The sequence below is a fragment of the Belonocnema kinseyi genome, chromosome 2 (genome assembly GCF_010883055.1).
Source record: "Belonocnema kinseyi isolate 2016_QV_RU_SX_M_011 chromosome 2, B_treatae_v1, whole genome shotgun sequence".
Taxonomy (NCBI): Eukaryota; Metazoa; Arthropoda; class Insecta; order Hymenoptera; family Cynipidae; genus Belonocnema; species Belonocnema kinseyi.
The window spans coordinates 126,456,488-126,476,001 of NC_046658.1; the positions used below are offsets into that span (position 1 = coordinate 126,456,488).

The following is a 19,514-nucleotide window of genomic DNA, read 5'->3' on the forward strand; positions in this document are numbered from 1 at the left end:
TTTAAAAAATTATTTTGTAGTCAAAAACAACAACGATTTTTCTACAACATAATTCAATTCTCAATCGAAACAGATTCATTTTCAACCAAACAGTACATTCTCAAAAAAAGCAGTTTAACTTTCAACGAAGTACTAGAATTTTCAATCAAAAATATTAATTTTCTATTAGAAAATACGAATTTATAATAAAATCCAGGAATTTTTATTTAAAAAAAATATAAATTTAGCATAAAGAATGGAATAGGTTAATTTTCAATTAAAAACATGAATTTTTAACAAAAAGAATCGAATTTTTAACTTGAATAATAAGTTTTTTTACTAGAAGATTAATTCTCTGAAGACAAAATGAATTTGTAACAGAATACATATATTTTCAAGCAAAAAGTAAAATTATAAAGAGAAAAAAATGCACTGTCTACAAAAATAGTTGAATTTTTTATTTAAAAAAATATATTTTAAATTGAGAAGGTTAATTGTCTATGAAATAAGTCTAATTTTTAACAGAATATATAACTTTTTAACGAAATAGTTTAATTTATAGGTAAAAATGATCAATTTTCAACCGAATATAAAATAGTGAAGTTTTCGTTTTAAGAACTTATCATAAATAAACAAATAACAACCGAAAGTAATTCATTTGTTTACCGAGCAGTTTAACTAAAAAAGAAAAGTTTCCAAAAAAAGAATGTAATGGGTTCAATTTCAATTAAAAAATAAATTTTTAAGTTGAATGATCAATTTTTTGCCATAAAATTAATTTTCTACCAAACAAAATAAATTTTTAATAAATAACATGAGTTTTCAAACAAAAATTTAAAGTATAAAGAGAATAAATTTATTTTCTACCAAAATAGTTGAATTTTTAATTTGAAAACAAAAATGAATTTTAAACCTAGAAGATTAATTTTCTACAAAACGAGACTAATTTTTTTTTTAAATATAAGAATTTTCAACCAAAATATTTGAATTTTTAACTGATAACATCAACTTGAAACAAAAACTGAAATATATAAATCATAATTTCAGAAAATTAATTTTAAAATAACAGGAACACATTTTTAACAAATAAGTTGAAAACTATTTGGATTCTCCATGTAAATTATACATTGGTCACTTCAACTTATAAAGATTAGTGATTTTGAAAGCACGTGCATACAGTTTTTAAATTTATTTTTTCAGTGATATTTCTCATCTGCATTTCAGAACGCGTGGCCAATCATTGTCTTCGCTTTATTCACGATGGCGATGGTTGGCCACTCATTTATCGAGATACAAATATCATTTTAGTGTTCGGATACTGCTATCGTGCTTATCTGTAATCACCAAATTGAATTAGTAGCCAGTTGTTTTTTTGTGAGTATTCTTTCATATAATTAAGCATATTTAAATGAGAATGAGCCAATCATTGGGGGGTGGCCAATAAAGGGGGGGGGGGCTGCCAACTATTGTACCGATTTACCTAGGGAATGTCAAACGCCGATGAAAGAAACTAAGAAATGAGGAGAAAAGAGAGGGTAAGTGACATCGAGTTACAGTGGTTGACAGCGCAGCCGTGGACGCTGATGGATGTTGCAAGCGTAAACAACAAAAGGTGGACAACACGTTGCAACGGTAGCAGCTCGGCAGCTCGCTAGCGACACTGTAGAGCGCATGCGCATTCGGCCCTATAAGGCGCCTCTGTCGACCAATCAGGGCCGCCGAACCGTGTTTCAGCTGTCAACGCACGCCGCACGCATTCGCGAACATATATTACCGTCTCGCGACTATACCCGCTAGAAAACCAATGCTGTGCTTTACGATAGCAGATACCGGTATTTACTGCCTTCAGTGCGGTGCGTTTGCTCCCAGAGCAAACACACACACTTTATGCGTTGTCTGGCTCAGTGTCATAAACGCGCGTGGTTTTAGAGTCAACTCCTCGAGATGATTCGAAAATGGTCACTTAACAAGAAATATCTTCGCAACAAAAATTAATCCTCAAGGCAAACTATTAAAATTCTATGCAAAAATAAAAATAGTGTCATTCCTCAAGGTGGACCATAGTGAGCAAAAAGCACCTTTTTTCGGACGAAAATAGATTGACAGTACATTTTTTAACGGATTTTTTTTAGGAATATTTCATTCTGACCAAACAAAAAGTTATTATTTGACAATAAACTTTAAACTTTTCTTTGTCTGCCTTTTTAGTGATACCATTTTTTAAAAGGATTTTCAAATTTATTAAAACAGGTTATATAAATCAATGCAATGGCTAACTAAAAATAATATGCAGTAGGTAAGAGTAAGAAAAAAAATTTAATTGAAATTGAAATTTCTTGTTTAAAAACTCTTGCTGTTATTTATTCCAAATTGATGAAGGCTACTATTTAATTAACAGTAGTATATTTCGAGTTGATTCTGCAAAAAATTAACCATTTTGATAAGCAAATTGTCAAAATGTACATGTTTTTATAAAAATTGTTTGTAGAATTAACATTGTTTTGTAATTCTAAAAACTATGACAGCAAGGATTCTTTAGAAAAACATTTCAAGTTAATTCCGCAAAAAAATTAAGCCTATTTATAAAAAAAAAAAATGGTTTAAGTCCGTACTTGTTTATAAAAGTTGTTTAAATAATTGGTAAAAAGCAACTATTTTTTAACTAATTGTAAGCTCACATTATTATCTGTCATATTTCATAAAAAATCTATATAATTGAAATAGCTAATAATTGCGAATCACCACGACATTACTTTCGTTCGAAATTCGTTTATAACATTATAAATAATTTTTCTTCTTACTTTAATCTACTGGAAATTATTTTTAGTTTTCAATTTCGTTTATTTATGACATGTTTCAATAAATTTAAAAATCTTCAATGAAATGGTAACACTGAAAAGTTAGATAAAAAAAGTTTAAAGTTTGTTTTTAACTAGCAATTTTTTGATTGGTCAAAGTGAAATATTTGAAGTTCATTTTTTTCCTGAAAGGTGCTTTTTCACCACTGCATGGTCGTAGGCCATGAAAAAGTTGAAAATCAGGTAAACCTGTTGAAAATTCAACTACATTTTTTTTTATTAAAAATTTAACTATTTATTAGTTATTAGTTTTCTTTGGTTGAGGATTTTGCACTTTTGTTTGAAAATCCGTCTTTATTTATTTGAATTAAATTCTTGTTTCTTTTGAATAAATATAATTTTTGGTAAAAATATCTGGTTTTTTATATTATTAGTTAAAAATTAATTATTTTATGCTAAAAATTCAATTAATTTGTTATAAAAAATCATTTTTCTGTTGAAAATTAATAACTTTGTTTAAAAATACATCGTTTAAGTTAAGAATTGTTCTTTTTCTAGATTTAAATAAATCTGTTAAATAGACAATTTAACTTTTCCAATCCAAGATTTACACATATTAGTTGAAAATTACCACTTTTCTAAATATCTTGTTATAGATGTTTTTTTTTTCTTGAAAACCTTGTTAAAAATTAATTATTTGGGGAAGATTCATAATTTTCATTTTAACTTCATTTTTTGGTTTCAAAGACGAAATTTCGTCCTTTTGGTTTCAAATTTATGTTGTTAGGTTCCAAATTCAACTATTTGGTTGAAAGTGTAACTTTTTTGTTAAAACTTTGATCATTTTATTGAAAATGAAAATATTTTGTTGAAAATTGTATATCCTTTTTTCGAAAATTCAAGTATTTTATTAAAAAGGCATTTTTTGTGGAAAATTTAGCTGTCTTCTAAAAGATTAAATTATTTGACTGGAAATGCAACTGTTTTTGGTACAAGTTTAATCCTTTTTGTTAAAAAATTAGACCAAGATCAGGGATTCAATTTATGTTTGTTAATCACAAGGTCGTAATTTCGACAACATTATATAATTTTGTCGGTTTGATAATTGCTATCACTTGTTTTAACAAATTTCTATTTTGTACCCCAAACAGATACTATTATCGGCGAGAAAATTCGAGTCCTCTGGCTTTGACGTTGAATAAGTATGTGAAGAAAAAATGGTAGTTTAATGAAAAAGGTCTCGTTTTAAAGGTGCAAATGTTGTACGTTAATGAGCCGAAAAGTAATATTCCAAAAAATTATTTGTAGCTTACAGATCTGAAAATCTGATGAAAAGTAAGGAAATTTGATAGCTTTTAAAAACAGTGAACTTTGAAGCATAGTTTTTTACAGAAAAAATAATAGGAACAATCCAAAAAAATTCATGGTGGTATATTAAACATTTCTGAACAGATTGCCGTTGAAAAATGTGCGAAATATAAATAATTGTCCGTTTTTTGTGAATAAATATGCGAGCGCACTATTTTTAGTTCCAATGAAGATAATGAAGTGATTTAAATTTGAGGTAGTTATTTGAACTTCAAATATCGCAATTTGTAAGAAGACAACAAGAAGCACATACTTCCTTCAAATTGTAAATTATTACAGATATTTCAAGTAACTATCTCCAAATTAAATCACTTCATTATCTTCATTAGAACTGAAGATAGTGCGGTCGCATATTTATTCACAAAAACCGAACAATTATTTATATTTTGCACATTTTTGACGGCAATCTGTTCAGGAATGTTTAATATACCAGCATGAATTTTTTCAGATTTTTCCTATTATTTTTTCTATAAAAAACTATGCTTCAAAGTTCACCGTTTTTAAAAGCCATCAAATTTCCTCACTTTTTATCGTATTTTCAGATCTGTAAGCTACACATAATTTTTTGGAATATTACTTTTCGGCTCATTAACGTACAACATTTGCACCTTTAAAACGAGACCTTTTCATCAACCTACCATTTTTTCTTCACCTACTTATTCAACGTCAAAGCCAGAGGACTCGAATTTTCTAGCCGACAGTAGATATAATTTCCGCTACTGATATGTTAATCTATTATGTCATTGAAAAAACACAACATTGGTTACGTTTCTGAAAATATTGTTCAAACACTGGTCCTCATTGGTCGTCAAATCGGCTCTGTAAACTCTGTAAATACTGATTACCAATTCGCGACTTTATTTAAAAATGCTGACGTCAGTGAACTTTTCTTTAGCATGCGTGTTAAAATGTACGCAGTATATATTTAAATATGTCTAAATAACATTTAACTGATCTAAAAAATTTTAGTTTATTAATAACTAATCACTCTTGCGAAACGTGAAACCTTCCACTTTAGTTGAAGCATGAGAGTGAAATTTATGGGATCATTATTCAGTGAAACTTTATTTTATTAAGTAAAATAATACTCCTTTCTAGATAATTTTAAAGAATTTTATTCGTGTTAGAAACTTCCTTTCATTTTCATTTGATTGAACAATTCATTCACACAAGTTCTGCTGAATAATACCGCACTTGGCGATTTAACTATTTGGGTTGTTACTCAATGTAATGTCCACAAACCTGTTTTTCACGATGAGTTGTAGTGTACGAATTCACTGAACCGTTCAGTCGATACAAATCCTCGATTTCGCTCTGCAAACTTTAGGAAAAACTTGTCGATGACAAGAAACGTGACTAAGCTAAGCAACAAGAAGAAAGTAGGGTAAGGGTGAAGAAGTGGGAGTTGATTTGAAAAAGCTGCAACATTTTCCTGAAAAGATTGCAGAATCATAGCACCCATGTAGAAATTGCCCCATTTGTCCCCATTTCAATCAGGACAGTGGTCAGAATCTCACTAGAACTGGACATACTAGTCAGGACTAAAAAATACTATTCACTTCTAGCTAGGTCTTAATCTTGTATTTTAACCATGTTTGACCCATTTAGAAAATCCGATTGGGACTTATTAGGGCTCTGGATAGATTTCCCTATTTTTAATAGGGTGCTGGTCGGGGAAAATAGAGTGGGTCTGACTAGTTCTGTAACGCTGCTTAGCCAGGTTCTAGCTGGAACTTTTAAGCAGGCTCTAGTGAGTGTGCCCTTTTATCGCCCGACGATTGGTAGGGCTAAGTCTAGACTGGTCTAGACCCTTTCTATTACCTGATGAATTTCATTGAGTGTTTGACAGTGAAATTCAAACTCTTGAAGCAATTTTTTTTCATTTTACAGTCATAAAAACTGAAATGCAAACTTAAACACTCAAAGTAGAACTCTCTTAAATTTTGCACTTTTAAAATTAATCCCACAATTTTGTTATTCAAATATTTAATAATTTATACATATAAAATCCTTCTCAATGCTCTAAATTCGTAGTTAAGTTATATTATATTCTATATTTTATATTTATTTTTTATATTAGTTATATTATTTTCAAAATAAAAAAGCATTTTCAATTTTCCCCGGAATCTTAAGAATTTTTAAAAATTATTTTTATACCTTTTAAAATGCTTAATGACTGTCGACATATTTTGCTTGAATTTTTTCGAGATATTTTAAAAATTGCAGTTATTTTTTTCATCTTTTAAAAACTTGTAATATTTCTTAAACTTACTTGAATTTTTGTTTAATGAATAATTGATTAACTCTTATTTATACATTAAAATTCAACAATTTCAGTTGTAAGTATAAATTAAAAAACATGAGCACATTTATAATTGTAACTTTCAAAGTTTAAATTCAGATTTCCGGCAATTCATTAAAAAATTGTTGAGCTTTTAATATTTTATTTATAATTGTTCGTTTTAAATTAATAATCGTACTGTAAAATCAATTATTCTTTAATTTTTATTACTCCAACTATAGCACAATTAAAAAAAACATTATTTTATTTATATTTACAGTTGATAGTTTGAAATTCTTGAAATTTTGAAAGTTACCCTTGAAAATAAAGACCTAAAATTAAAATTTTCCAATTACAACAAATTTCCGGCCAGTTCCTGATCCGGCGGCAACTGTAATTGTAAAATAAAACTGAATAATTGCATTAAAATATATTTTTTGGGTCTATAATTTAAAGTTTTTATTTTTTTCCTTTATGGAATTTTGGGACATTTTCAGTTTGTACATTTTTCGATGATAATTCAAGAGATTTTCAAATCCAAGGGATTTCGAAAGATTCGAAAGGATTTTAATTTATTTTGGAAGATTGAAAAAAATTAATATCTCACGAAAAACAGTAACATAACCCAAAGTTATGCAAAAATGATGAAGATTGTTCAAATTATAATTATTTATGCTAAAAATATCAATTCCCGATATAAGGCGACAATCTGTTCCAAAATTGTTTAAAAAAATGTGAATTTTCTTTGAAATCTGAAACAAATTTATTTAGAAATAATATAATATATTTAAAAAAGAAAATAAGTTTTAAATTCAAAATTCTGAAATTTTAAATATCATTGTTAATTAACAAAATTAATTTGACCAATGGGGCAATTTATAAATTCATGAATTCATGAATTAATAATAATTATTAATAATGGAATTTTCGACTTGAAACAATCAATTTTCAAACCAAAATATATAAATTCGAAAGAAAAAATGTAATAGGTGAATTTATAACTAAGATTTTTTTATAATTATTCGTTAGTAGTTTTATTCATATTAAAAAGAATTTTAATTCAATTAAACTTAATTTGAGTTTATATTTTTCTTTGAGAGACTGCGAAAGCACGGCCTATCGATTCTTTTGGCTAGTTGAATTGGTGAGCTGCTATTATCTATTCCTTAATATAAACTTTATTTTCTGACGAGAAATGTTTTCACAATTCAAAATCATAACCTACTTTTTAAAAATTGTAAAAATTCTGTGAAACCGAATGATTTTTTTTTTTATATAACTACCAATTGTTAATGAAACTGGCTTTTGTAACTTGCTATTTCTGATGTTGGTATTTTAAAAATTTCATTTTAGTTAGAATATTAAGTCAGAAACTGGTATTTCCATCACAACACAATTGAAAATGCCAATATCCGGTAAAAAATGTTAAAATAATCGAAAATGGAGATTTGTAAAAAAATTTGGTGTTTTTAAAATCTTAATTCTTTAAATTAAAAATGCCAATTTTCCGGTAAAAAAGTACATAAATAACCTAAAATCAATTTACGGCGTAAGTCTCTAAATAATAACCTAAAAAAGCACAAATGTTTCTCAATTGACAGAAGGTTTTCTATTATTTCTCTTATTGAAAGGGACTTCTAGATTTAATTTGAAAATAATTTTTATTTTAATTTTAGATATAAAACAACTTGAAGTAATTTCTGGACATGAATAAAATAATAAAACTTATTAAAATAACCTAAATTGACATGATAGATAGTATTTTCAAATAAGTTTCTACTTTATGAAATCTGTCTGTTATATAGTTGGGTCCTAATTTAGGACCTGGTACGAAGTTCTAGATAGAGCCCGATCAGAGATCAGGATAACTATCCGATGCCGTTCTAAATCTCGAGCCCAATTTTTGCACGAGTAAGTGAAGAAATAAAATATAGGGCTAAGGATTTTCATTAGTTAGTTGAATTTTGATCACGTACTTGAACTCTTCATTTTTTTAACCCCAAAAAAAATTAACTACGCCACTGCGCGGCGATAAAGTCAAGTAGGCATAAAGAGCTTGCATCGTACTTTAAGTGCTGATGCTGTTTGGTTACGGCTGCATAAATGCCTCTGCTTTGTGATTTATCGACTTTCGTGAAACTCTCTAGATATTGTAACGATCTTTTGTAACAGTGAAAGGAGTAACGACGCCCTTGATCTAAAGTTACTACTTCCTCAGTTAAGCCACAGATTTTATTATATTTTACAAAGCTTCTCATTTGCACCTTATATAATATAAAAAATAATGGGTAATTTATTTAAATTAGATTAATAAAAAAACCAGATAAATGCGCATCATAACCTTTCTCATTCTCTTGAAGATTGGCAAAATTGATTCGATAAGTTCCAGCTTTGAAAAGGTGTCTACCTGACCGAAAAATCTAGAAATTCAAGACATGAACGTGAATTTTATTCTTGGGAGAAAAAAAACTGGAAATTTGATTCAGGATTCAGGATTTTTCTGTACACTACCGGCGTATAGTATCAGACCACTAGGATGACGAGTTTTATGGAATTTTGTGCTTCTACTTTAACTAATGACAGGAGCTAAAAAAATTAATTTATTAATTTGATATTTTGCAGAAGTGATCTCTAGTATTTTAGCTTTGATTTGATCCGTTACATGTTTAAAACTCTTCACGGGATCATGAAATAATAATTTTATTTGTCAAAATTATTGAAGCGATTTTCCTAGCTATTGCTCAGAGTTAAAGCTGAAGTACACTCCGTGATAACCGAGATTTTATTTTTGTATTTTTTACGTGATAATAAAATACCCATACGTCAAAATTACTTCAATTAAGGCTTATTGAATGAAGAATTTAATAAGCTTCTCAATGGTTTAAAAAAAATATTTTTTTTGGAAATGGTAGCCTGCTTGGATGTTATTTAATTTTTACTAGGTAACCAGGTTAATGGTCTGATACTAACCGTCGGTAGCGTATTAGAAAATCTGAGGAGAAAAGCGCGTGGCTCAGATGGTAGCCTGCTTGGATTTTATATAATTTTTAATTGGTCCTGTTAGTTTTGTTATTACAGTTATAATTATTATTGTAATACTATGATCTTGTCATCCTATAAATTTCATTAAATAAATTTCGGGACAGGGAATTTTAGTAAGGAATTATAATTTTGAGTTTGGGTGAGAACATTTCTGTGAAAAAATATAATTTTGACAATTGGGACTTCTCGTAATGAATTAAAATTTCGACTTGGGAAGAGGGAATTTCTTATAGAATCAGAATTTTTATTTGAGACCTGCAATTTCCACAACTAATTAGAATTTTTACTGTGGGAGAGAAAATTTTCGAAAAGAATTGTAATTCTGAGACAGAACTGGGAATTTCCGTAAGGAAAATATAATTTTTATTTCACGCTCATTTTATAACAGGAACTTTTCTTAAGAAATTAAGTTTCTACTTTAGGCCAGGGAGTTTCTGTAATGAATTATGATTTTCTTTCGATCAAGACATTTTTCCAAAGAAATGGAAATTTTGTTTGAAGAATTTTTATTTCCATTCGAAAGAAGCGAATTTAAAAAAAATCCCTCTTTAACGTTAGAATTCGTCACAGTTTCAAACAGAGCATTTTGGAAATGAATTTAATTGTATTTTGAAAAGAGTTATAATTTTCTAAATGATTTTTCTAAATGAATTTTCTAAATAATTTTTTCTAAATTATAATAGAAAATGTTGCAAATAAATATAATTCTGACTTAAAACAGGAAATTGTGCAAAATAAATTTAATTGTGATTTATAACAGGGAGTTTTCGTGAAGAATTATTATCCCTAGATTGGACTGGGAATTTCCTTAAAAAATTATAATTTTCATTTTGGCTTGACTTTAGAACCAGAATTTTCGTTAAGAATGATAGTTTTCACTTTAGGACAGGGAGTTTCTGTAAAAATTATAATTTTTTTTAGAACATTTTTCTAATTGAATTTTAGTTGTGATTTAAAAGAAGCGAATTGAAAAAATCCCTCTTTTAAGTCAGAATTCGTCACTATTTAAAACAGGGAATTCTGGAAATGAATTTAATCGCGCAGGGAATTTTTGAAAACACATATCATTCTGCGTTTGAAAAGGAATAAATGAATAAAAATGAAAATTTTGGTGAAAAATGGTAAATTTTCACATCAGATTCTAGGTTTTTTTACATGGAACGGAAAATTTTGGAAAATAATTTCAATTCTGATTCATGAGAAGGGAATTTACAAAAACCATCTCTTTTCCAAGCCAGAATTCGTCAGTTTATGATAGGAAATGTTGGAAATAAATAGGACTCTGACTTAAAACAGGGAGTTCTGCGAAATAAATTTAATTATGATCGCGAACAGGTAATTCCCGTAACAAAATTCCCAATTTTCACTTTGTAACAAAAAATGTTCTTAAGAATTATTATTTATCTTGAAACAGAGCGGTTTAGACATGGAACGGGAATATCGTAAAATAATTACAATTCTGTTTCAAAAGAAGAAAATTAAAAAAAGCTTTAAAAATTGAGAATTATAGTATTAAAAAAGATTTTAAAATCATTTTAATCTTTTGAACTCATTTAAATTCACCAGGTCTGAGACAAATCACTGGCGGTTAAAGTTTCCTCATAGTTATTTTAAATAAATTGTCTCCTAGAATAGTAATAGGAAATTTTAAAATGTCTCTAATTTGATTTCAGCAGCCGGCGAATTCGCAGGAGCGTGGCAGCGGCTTGGCTTTGGGGTGTCAAGGTGGGCCAGCAGGGAGCACGGGGGTGGGGGTGGGGCCCGGAGCAGTCGATCAGGCCCGAGACTTGAGTCCATGCCTGCCGGCGTCGATGGGCGACGCCGCAAGACCCACAACACTACCGTCCAGTCCGCCGCCTCAACAACCACCGCCGTCGGCTCATCATCACGGGCCTCACTCGCGAACGGCCCTCCATCAGACCCATTGTGGGACAAACAACAATTGTTACGACTCCTCCACCCCCTACGACTCCAGGGATTACGGTTCTCCAGGAGGTAATTAAATATTTCACACTCTTTCCCCTTTTGTCCACGTTTTCAAGAAACGGCCCCTTTTTCTATTTTTTCACCTCAATGCAAACTGAATTGGTAGAATCTAATGAGACAATTCAACTACTTTTTGTTGAAAGCTAATTCTTTTCAATTAAAAACTATAGTGTTCTATTCTTGCTTTAGATTTTTAGACTTCATCTCTTTTAGTCAAAAATTCTGTAGAATTGATATATTTTGGTTGAAAATTGATTGTTTCTATTCGAAAATTCAATTATTAAATTTTGCGGTGAAAATTCATTATTGTGGGTGGAAACATGAGCTACTTAGTTTGTTGTAAATTCATCTATTTTGGCAGAATATTAATCTTCTTGTTTTAAAATTTAACTATTTTCGTGAAAATAAAATTTTTGACGGGTTGAATTTCAATTTCTTCCACCGTGAATTTAATTATTTCACTTTTGGATGGAAATTAATCATTTTTAGATAAAAATTCAACTATATTGTTGAAAATGAATTTTTTTGTTGGAAATTGAACTGTTCTGTAGTAAATTTCTCTTATTGACTAAAAATCTAGTCATTTGTTTAAAATTCGTATTGTTGGGTTTCAAAACACAAATATTTTCGTAGAAAATTGAACTATTTTGTTAAAAACTCATATTTTCGTGCTAAAATTGAAATTTCAATTGTTTGGTAGAAACCTCATCTGTTTATCTTGATTGAAAAATCAAATACTTGGTTGACACTTGTACTAATTTGTTAAAAATTAATTTCTATAGTTGAAGATTCATCTCTTTGATTAAAAATTTAACTTTTTGTTTTAAATTCGTATTTTTCCTGTAGAAAAATATTTGGTCTTTTTGGATGAAAATTTCAATTGTTTTGTAGAGAATTCGAATTTTTGGTTTGAAAATTAAACAATTTGGTCAAAATTAAAAAAAAATTCTTTGGACTGAAAAACCTTTTTGTTCGAATATTTAACACTTTTATTGAAAATTCATTTCTTGCGGTAGAAATTGTTGTTTTTGTTGAAAATGCAACTATATGATTAAAAAAATAAACTGTTTTGGTGGTTGATTCAACTATTATGTTAAAAATTCGTATTAAACAATTTTTTTTAAATTACCATTATTACGTTTTTCGTTAAGAATTTTTGTTCAAGATAAATTCAACGATTCTATTGTATATTGAAGCTTTATATAAATTATTCTTTTTTTTTATATTAAATTTTTTGGTTTCAAGTTTCATTATTTTTTGAAACAGTCCTATTTTAGGTTCATAATTAAACTGTTTTTTAAACAAATTTTCGTTTTGGGAAGAAAATTCCTACTCTCAAATATAAAATACAAATTTATTCTAAAGATTGGCTTTTAGGCTTGAAAATTTCACTATTCGGTTGAAAATGCAACTGTATTTAGTTCAAGTTTGATATTTTGTTTAAAAAATTCGATTATTTGTTTTAAAATTCATCATTGTAGGATAAAATTTTACCATTTAGTTAAAAATCTCACTATTTTGTCGAAAATTAAATTATTTTGTTAAAAATTTATATTTTTGGACAAAAAATCCATTCTTTCGGACTTGAATTTCATTTTTTCTTGGGTAGAAACCTTTTTGGTTAAAAATTAAACTATTTTGTTGAAAATTCGTCTTTTTTGCTTGAAAGTTAAACTATTTGGTTGCAAATCAAACTGTTTGGTCTAAAATTATTTTTTATCTGAGAATTCAACTATTTAGTTACAAAATTATCTTTCTGGGTTTGAAAATTAAATTTTTGGTTAGAAGTTAATCTTTACTGACCTGAATGACAACTGTTTTCTAAAAAAATTCTTCTGTTGTCTTTACCATGTGACGCTTTCATTTAAAAATCATCTCTTTTGGTAGAATATGGTATTCATGCATTAATTTTATTGAAAAGATTTTATTTCCTATCATTACCTCATTTTGGTGAAAAATCACCCTATTCGAAGACTTCTAAATATCAGAAAGTTCCTTACTACCCTTTTAAAACAAAGAAGAAAATTTTCAATGTATAAAATAAATATAATTTAGTTTGTATGTTTTTGTGTGAACTGTGACGTACGATAACTTTCTGAAGCTCTTCACCTGGGCTGACTACTATGATGACTGATTAGCTAAACCGTGTTGGAACGATGTCTTGAAAAGAGTGTCCTGTGTAAATTAGCAACACGAAATAATAATATTTCAACACTGTTGCTTTTTAATTGAATTAAAAATGAGCATAACTGGTCCAGATCTTTTTGGATGAGCTAATCTTGGCTGATCTTTCATGTCGCATTATGTCTCGTTGGCAGGTGCTCACGAGTACAGAAGTAGTGGTAACTACGAGCACCCGAGTGACCTCAGCATGCCTCCACAAACGCATCATCACCATCACCATCTCCATCATCAAGTGCAGCAGCACTCTCAGGACCAACACTCACAAGATCACCTAGAAGCTGTTCCAAAATTGGAACCACCTCCAACGCCTCCAGCACAAGCTGAGGATATGCCAGGGGTAGTTTGTGCCGGATGTGGCCTCAGGATATCGGATAGGTTTTATCTGCAAGCTGTTGACAGAAGATGGCACGCCTCCTGTCTCCAATGTTCCCATTGTCGACAGGGTCTAGATGGCGAGGTCACGTGCTTCAGTCGAGACGGAAACATCTACTGCAAGAAGGACTACTATCGGTCAGTCAATTTCCTTCTTTTTTATTCACTTATGTACTTGATTTTGAGACAAAAAAAAAAACAAATTTCCCAAAGAAAGAAAATAACAAATTATTTCTTTTTTGGAGAAAAGTAAAAAAGAAGAAATAAAAATGAGGAGACAACTGGAGGCTACACAGACCGGACCTTATATTCAGTTAAGGTTCCTTGAGTGTCCTATTTTCAAAATTTAGTCCCCATGGGTATGCCTATTTGAGTCACGCACTTTGAAAAAGAGCAAAAATTACTATTACTCACTTTTTCATGTGAAAAAATCATATTAGACACTTTTCATTTAATAAATTAATTTCTGGCCTAATCACTATTCATTTCAGTTCAATACATATTTTTGAATTATCTTGTATTCCTTGAAATATTTCAGGGTATTTATAAAGATGAACAGAATCTTTTTTATAGATTTCAATAATTTGAAGGAATTTTAAATGATTCCAAGAAATTTTTTTTCTTAATTTCATTAATTTGAAAACTTTTGAAATATTTTAGGATATAGTATTTTCTAGAGTTTCTGATGATATGGAACGATTTTACAGGACGTATGAGGTTTTAAAATATTTAAACAGATTTTACGTTATTTTATAAGACTTCACGGGATTTTAGAATATTTTAGAATAGATTATATCGAATTTATTTATAAGAAGTGAGTTTGATTCTGAGGATCAATTGATAAAATGATAAAAGGATTTGAAATATTTGAAAATGTTTTTTCTTTTCAAATTCCTTAGCATTTTCAATATCTTTAAAATTTATCAAATGAATTTGAAGGATTTAAAATAATTTAGTTTATTTCAAAAGATCACAAAATTTTTTTTATTTATTTCAGTAATTCAGGCGTTTTCAAGGGATTTACAAAGTTTGAAGAGATTTCAAAAAATATCAAAAGATTCGAAATATTCCAGAGAATAAAATTTTTTTTAGCAATTTCAAGAGATTTCCAAGCGTTTTAAAAATTTAAATGAATTTTGATATTTTCATGGATTTCAAAGAATGTTTCACAAGACTCTGGATTTCGTAGGGTTTCGAAGATTTGAAGAAATTTGAAATATGTTTTTCAATTCATTTGGAATTCGTCCTGAGTTCTTATTAATTTATACTAAATCCTTTTACATTCTTTTGACTTCTTCTATATTTACTCAATTCTACATAACTTAATTAATAATTCCATATTTTTCAATTGTGTTTAATTCACTTGATTGCTTTTTATTTTAATTTTTCTATTTTTAAGATTGTTTCCAATTCATTTGAATCTTTTTGAATTTAAATTTAATTGTTTCGTAGTACTTAGTCACTTCTTGTGTTAGAAATTAGTAGGGTTTCAAAGATTTGAATTTGTTTTAACATACCCTGACTTCTTTTAAATTCTTTGGAATTATCTTCAATTTTTTAATTTACTTGAATCCTTATAAATTCACTCAATTCTTCTTAATTCAGTAAAATTTTTTTTATTTTAAAAGTTTTTATTCAATTGATCATAAAGTTTATTAGCCTCATCTTAAATTCTTAGGCATTTCATCAAATAATTTGAATTCCCTTGCATTTTGCAAGCTTATTTTAAAGTTACTGAATTCAATCAAGTTTTTTCAAATCTTCAAATTGTTTTTAATTGATTTGATTCTTTCTATTTTACCTTGAATTTCTATCAATTTTATCGAATTCTTCTCTTTTATCTGTAACTTAAATTGCTCTGAAATCTTCAGAATTTATCCTGAATTTGTTACCATTGTCAAGGCTAGAAAAATATGAGCAGCAAGGAACAGCAACGAAACTACGATGCTCTCTTCCTCTCAGGTATTGTGGAGAGAGCATCATGCTGGGTGGTCGCTGGAAGTTAAAAAATAAAAAATTTCCATTTTAAGTGTTCATTTTTAATTCAAAGAATTCAAAAATGCAGCCTTGAATACTTAAACAAATAAAAATTAAAAGCGTTTAAAGTTTGAAAATTGGGATAAAAAACATTTTCATTTTATTAATTGTAAATATAAATAATAATGTATTTGTTATAAAATATTGCTTCAGTCTAAAATATTCAAATTTTAATCCGTTGAATTAAAAAAATTGTAATTGAGAAAAATAATAATAATTTAATATTTACTAATATTTAATTGTTTATTTAATACGATTGAATTGAAATCATATATTCAAAAATAAAGTTATGAAGAGCTTTTAAATTTTGATTGTTACAATTTTGGATTGATCTTTTAAATACATGTTTAATTTTTTAGGTGAAATTGTTAAATTTCGGTGTTTAAATTACAATAGAACACTTATTATTTGTATACAAAATTTGAATAATTTTAAGAGGCATTTTGAAGTTTAGAAATGATTCAAAATTAATTTTAAACTTAAAAAGTTTTAAAATAATTTAAACTTAGTGTGTACCGTCAAAATTCGGTTATTCATACCGATTTTTGCAGATTAAAAAAAAATCGGAACTTATTCAGAATTGTGAAAGGCTTTAAAAGAATAATTTTTTTTTTAAGATTCTAAGGAAAACTGAGAATAATTTTTCATTTTGGAAAGTGATTTCCAGAGGTGTAGAAAAAATTCGATTCATTTCAAAAGATATTTAGAAGTTTTAGACAAATTTTAAATTTAAATAAATTTTAAACAACTTCTAGATTACTAAATATTTTGAAATACAATTTTGAGGCTTTTCAAGAATGCTTAAACTATTTAAAATGAAAATAATTTGACTTATAATTTAAAAAAGGTTTTGTTAAAAAAACCAATTTTTAAAGCTTCTAGCTTAAAATTGTTTAAAATAATTTAAGTAAAAAAAAGTGCATTGATTCTTTGACTTAGAGCAATGAAAATGATGAAGTGGATTAAATTTTTGTTTAAATCTTGAAACTAATTAATTTATGCAAGTTAAAAATTCTAAATTTTGCAGTTTATCTGCATTTAATTTAAAATTGTTTAATTCAAAAGTTATAGTACCTTCCATTTTTGACGTGTAAATTATTGAGCATTTAAATACCAAATTTTTGAAGTAAAAAACTTAAAAATTTCAAATGTTAAAAATTCAAGAGTTCCAATTGGAGTGTTTTGATTTGTAGTTTATTTTTTATCACATCTATTGGAAAAATGTTAAGCTTCAGAGTTCTAATTGTTTACTTTATTGGCCGTGAAAAATGTTAGCGAACCGGGAAATGGCCGGGAATTTTTTAAAATTAAAACGGCCACCCTGATCGTTTTTTCGTTGCTGTTCCTGTCTGCTCAAATTTTATTCTTGGATTCTAGATTTTATTTTCAAAAATTCTGCAATTTAACTCAATTTATTCTTTCTCAAAAGTCTTTAAAGGTGGAATCCAAGCAAAATGCATTGCGAACTTTTACAATATTTCCTAATATTTGTTTTATACTTCCATTTTGATCAATCAGTTGAGTACTGTGTTTAGCAACAAAGGTATACTTTATTGCAATGGAAATGCGATGTTTTAGTTTAGCTGGGAATCGTTTGTTAATAAAGGTTCGCCAGGAGAGCAATGTGAATTGTTTTATCTAATTGGGAACGTTCTAGTGACTTGAACACATGCATACAAATCGTGGATACAAGTACGGCTGATTCGTTCCAATGTCGCGTTACAGTTTTCCGCGTGAATAATGAAACGTGATTCAGGTGATTAAGATGTCGTTCAATGTCACCGTCAACATTTGTTTCCAATACGTGATACATGATATCGTGTATTTTAATTAGATACCTAGCTTAAAATCTCCTCTAAACGAGACTAAGTGCTCTAATTTATGGAAAGAATTAAACAATGAGATCGTTAAGTAATAAATCAGACTTGCTCACTTTTCCCAACAACTCTCAACATTTGTGCAACTCTTCTGCTTCTTCTCTTACAAATTGCTCAAAGTTAAGACTTATTGTGAGTTTAGAAAGCAGATAAAAAACGGAAAAGATAAAAATGATTCATTCAAAGCCATTTTTTGTAAAGAGTTTCAAAGAGATTCACAAGTATTTCAACAGATTTGAAAGCAATTTAGAAGTATTGTAAAAGATTTTAACAGCATTTAAGAGAATTCGTATGGTTTTCAAGGATTTAAATTATTTTAAGGAATGTTCAAAGAATGGTAATTTTCGACACTTATAGATGCCTGCCCACCCTTAATAGATGATATGACAATTAAGCTTTTTCTCATTTGAGAACCTTTTTTGATACGCTTCCTGTTGGTAAATTTTTAAAAAGTTTACAAATTTTGAAAAACATGTCTCTGCAACCATAAAAATAATAATTTGATAAGTTTGGAAATTAATTTCATATTTAAGACTTCACAAACCTTCTGCTATACTCCTCTTTAAGCATTTTTTAAAGAATTTTTATTTTTTCCCCTGTTTTCAAGAAACTTCCCCTTTTTCTCACATTTTCTTTTAAATGTGAACTGCATCAATAGAGCGTAATTTGACAATTCAATTATTCTTGGATAAAAGTTTTTTTTTGTTTGTTGTTGAAAAGTCTACTATTATTTTCTGGGTTCGAAATTCACCTGGAAAGCTTATTATTTAGTTAAATTATTATATAAAATTTGGTTTGTTCTAATTTTTGTTTGAAAATTAATTTCTTCCAATGAAAATTGCTCTATTCCATTTTTTGTGGATGATTTATCTTTTTTAGTTAAAAATGTAACTGTTTGGTTCAATATTCAAGTAATTGGTTGAAATTTCATATATTTTGTTCATGATAACCAACTGTTTGTTTGAGAATTATTATTATCAAAATTATTATTATACTATCCTGATTAAAATTCATTTTTTGTGGTTGAGAATTAATTTTCCTAATTGAAAATAAATTAATCTTCTGGGTTGAAAATATAATTTCTTAGTTTAAAATTAATATTTTCTATTGACGATTTAACTGTTTTGTTAAAATTTTTTGTTGTTTTTTTTTGTTAAAAAATTCGTCTTTTCGGCTGAAAAACTCAACTATTAGTCTATTAGGTAGAAAATTGGACTATTCAGTTACAAATTAACTTTTTTCTTTAAAATTTATATTTTTAGGTCGAAAATTCTACCGTTTTGTAAAATACTAGTCTTTTTTGGCTTTATGATTTATCAATTAGGGCGTGGAAAATTGAAAACTCGTTTTTGTATGGAAAACTTTATTTTTATCTGACAAGTTTGCTATTCCATCCTTAGTTAAAAATTTATTCTTTTTAAATTGAAAATTCAAATATTGGGTAGAAAATTCATGTATTTAATTGAAAATTTTGCCTACTTGGACAGAAAATTAATCTTTTATTTTTTAAATTTATCTTTTTTGTTGAGGATTCTATAATATATTGTTAAAAATATGTTTTAAACTAAAAATTTAAAAATTATCTTTTTG

The 19,514-nt window shown here is 28.0% G+C and overlaps 1 protein-coding gene across 2 annotated transcripts in view; it reads left to right on the forward strand.

Annotated features, from left to right (window-relative positions):
• LOC117167722 (protein apterous-like) overlaps positions 1 to 19,514 on the forward strand; it is a 96,558-nt gene that overhangs the window by 28,375 nt on the left and 48,669 nt on the right. The window contains exons 2-3 of one of the 2 annotated variants that reach the window (XM_033352868.1): positions 11,142 to 11,463; positions 13,773 to 14,148. In XM_033352868.1, the coding sequence (XP_033208759.1) occupies positions 11,142 to 11,463; positions 13,773 to 14,148 (698 nt within the window). The remainder of the gene's footprint in view (positions 1 to 11,141; positions 11,464 to 13,772; positions 14,149 to 19,514) is intronic. The other variant, XM_033352869.1, reaches the window with a different exon arrangement.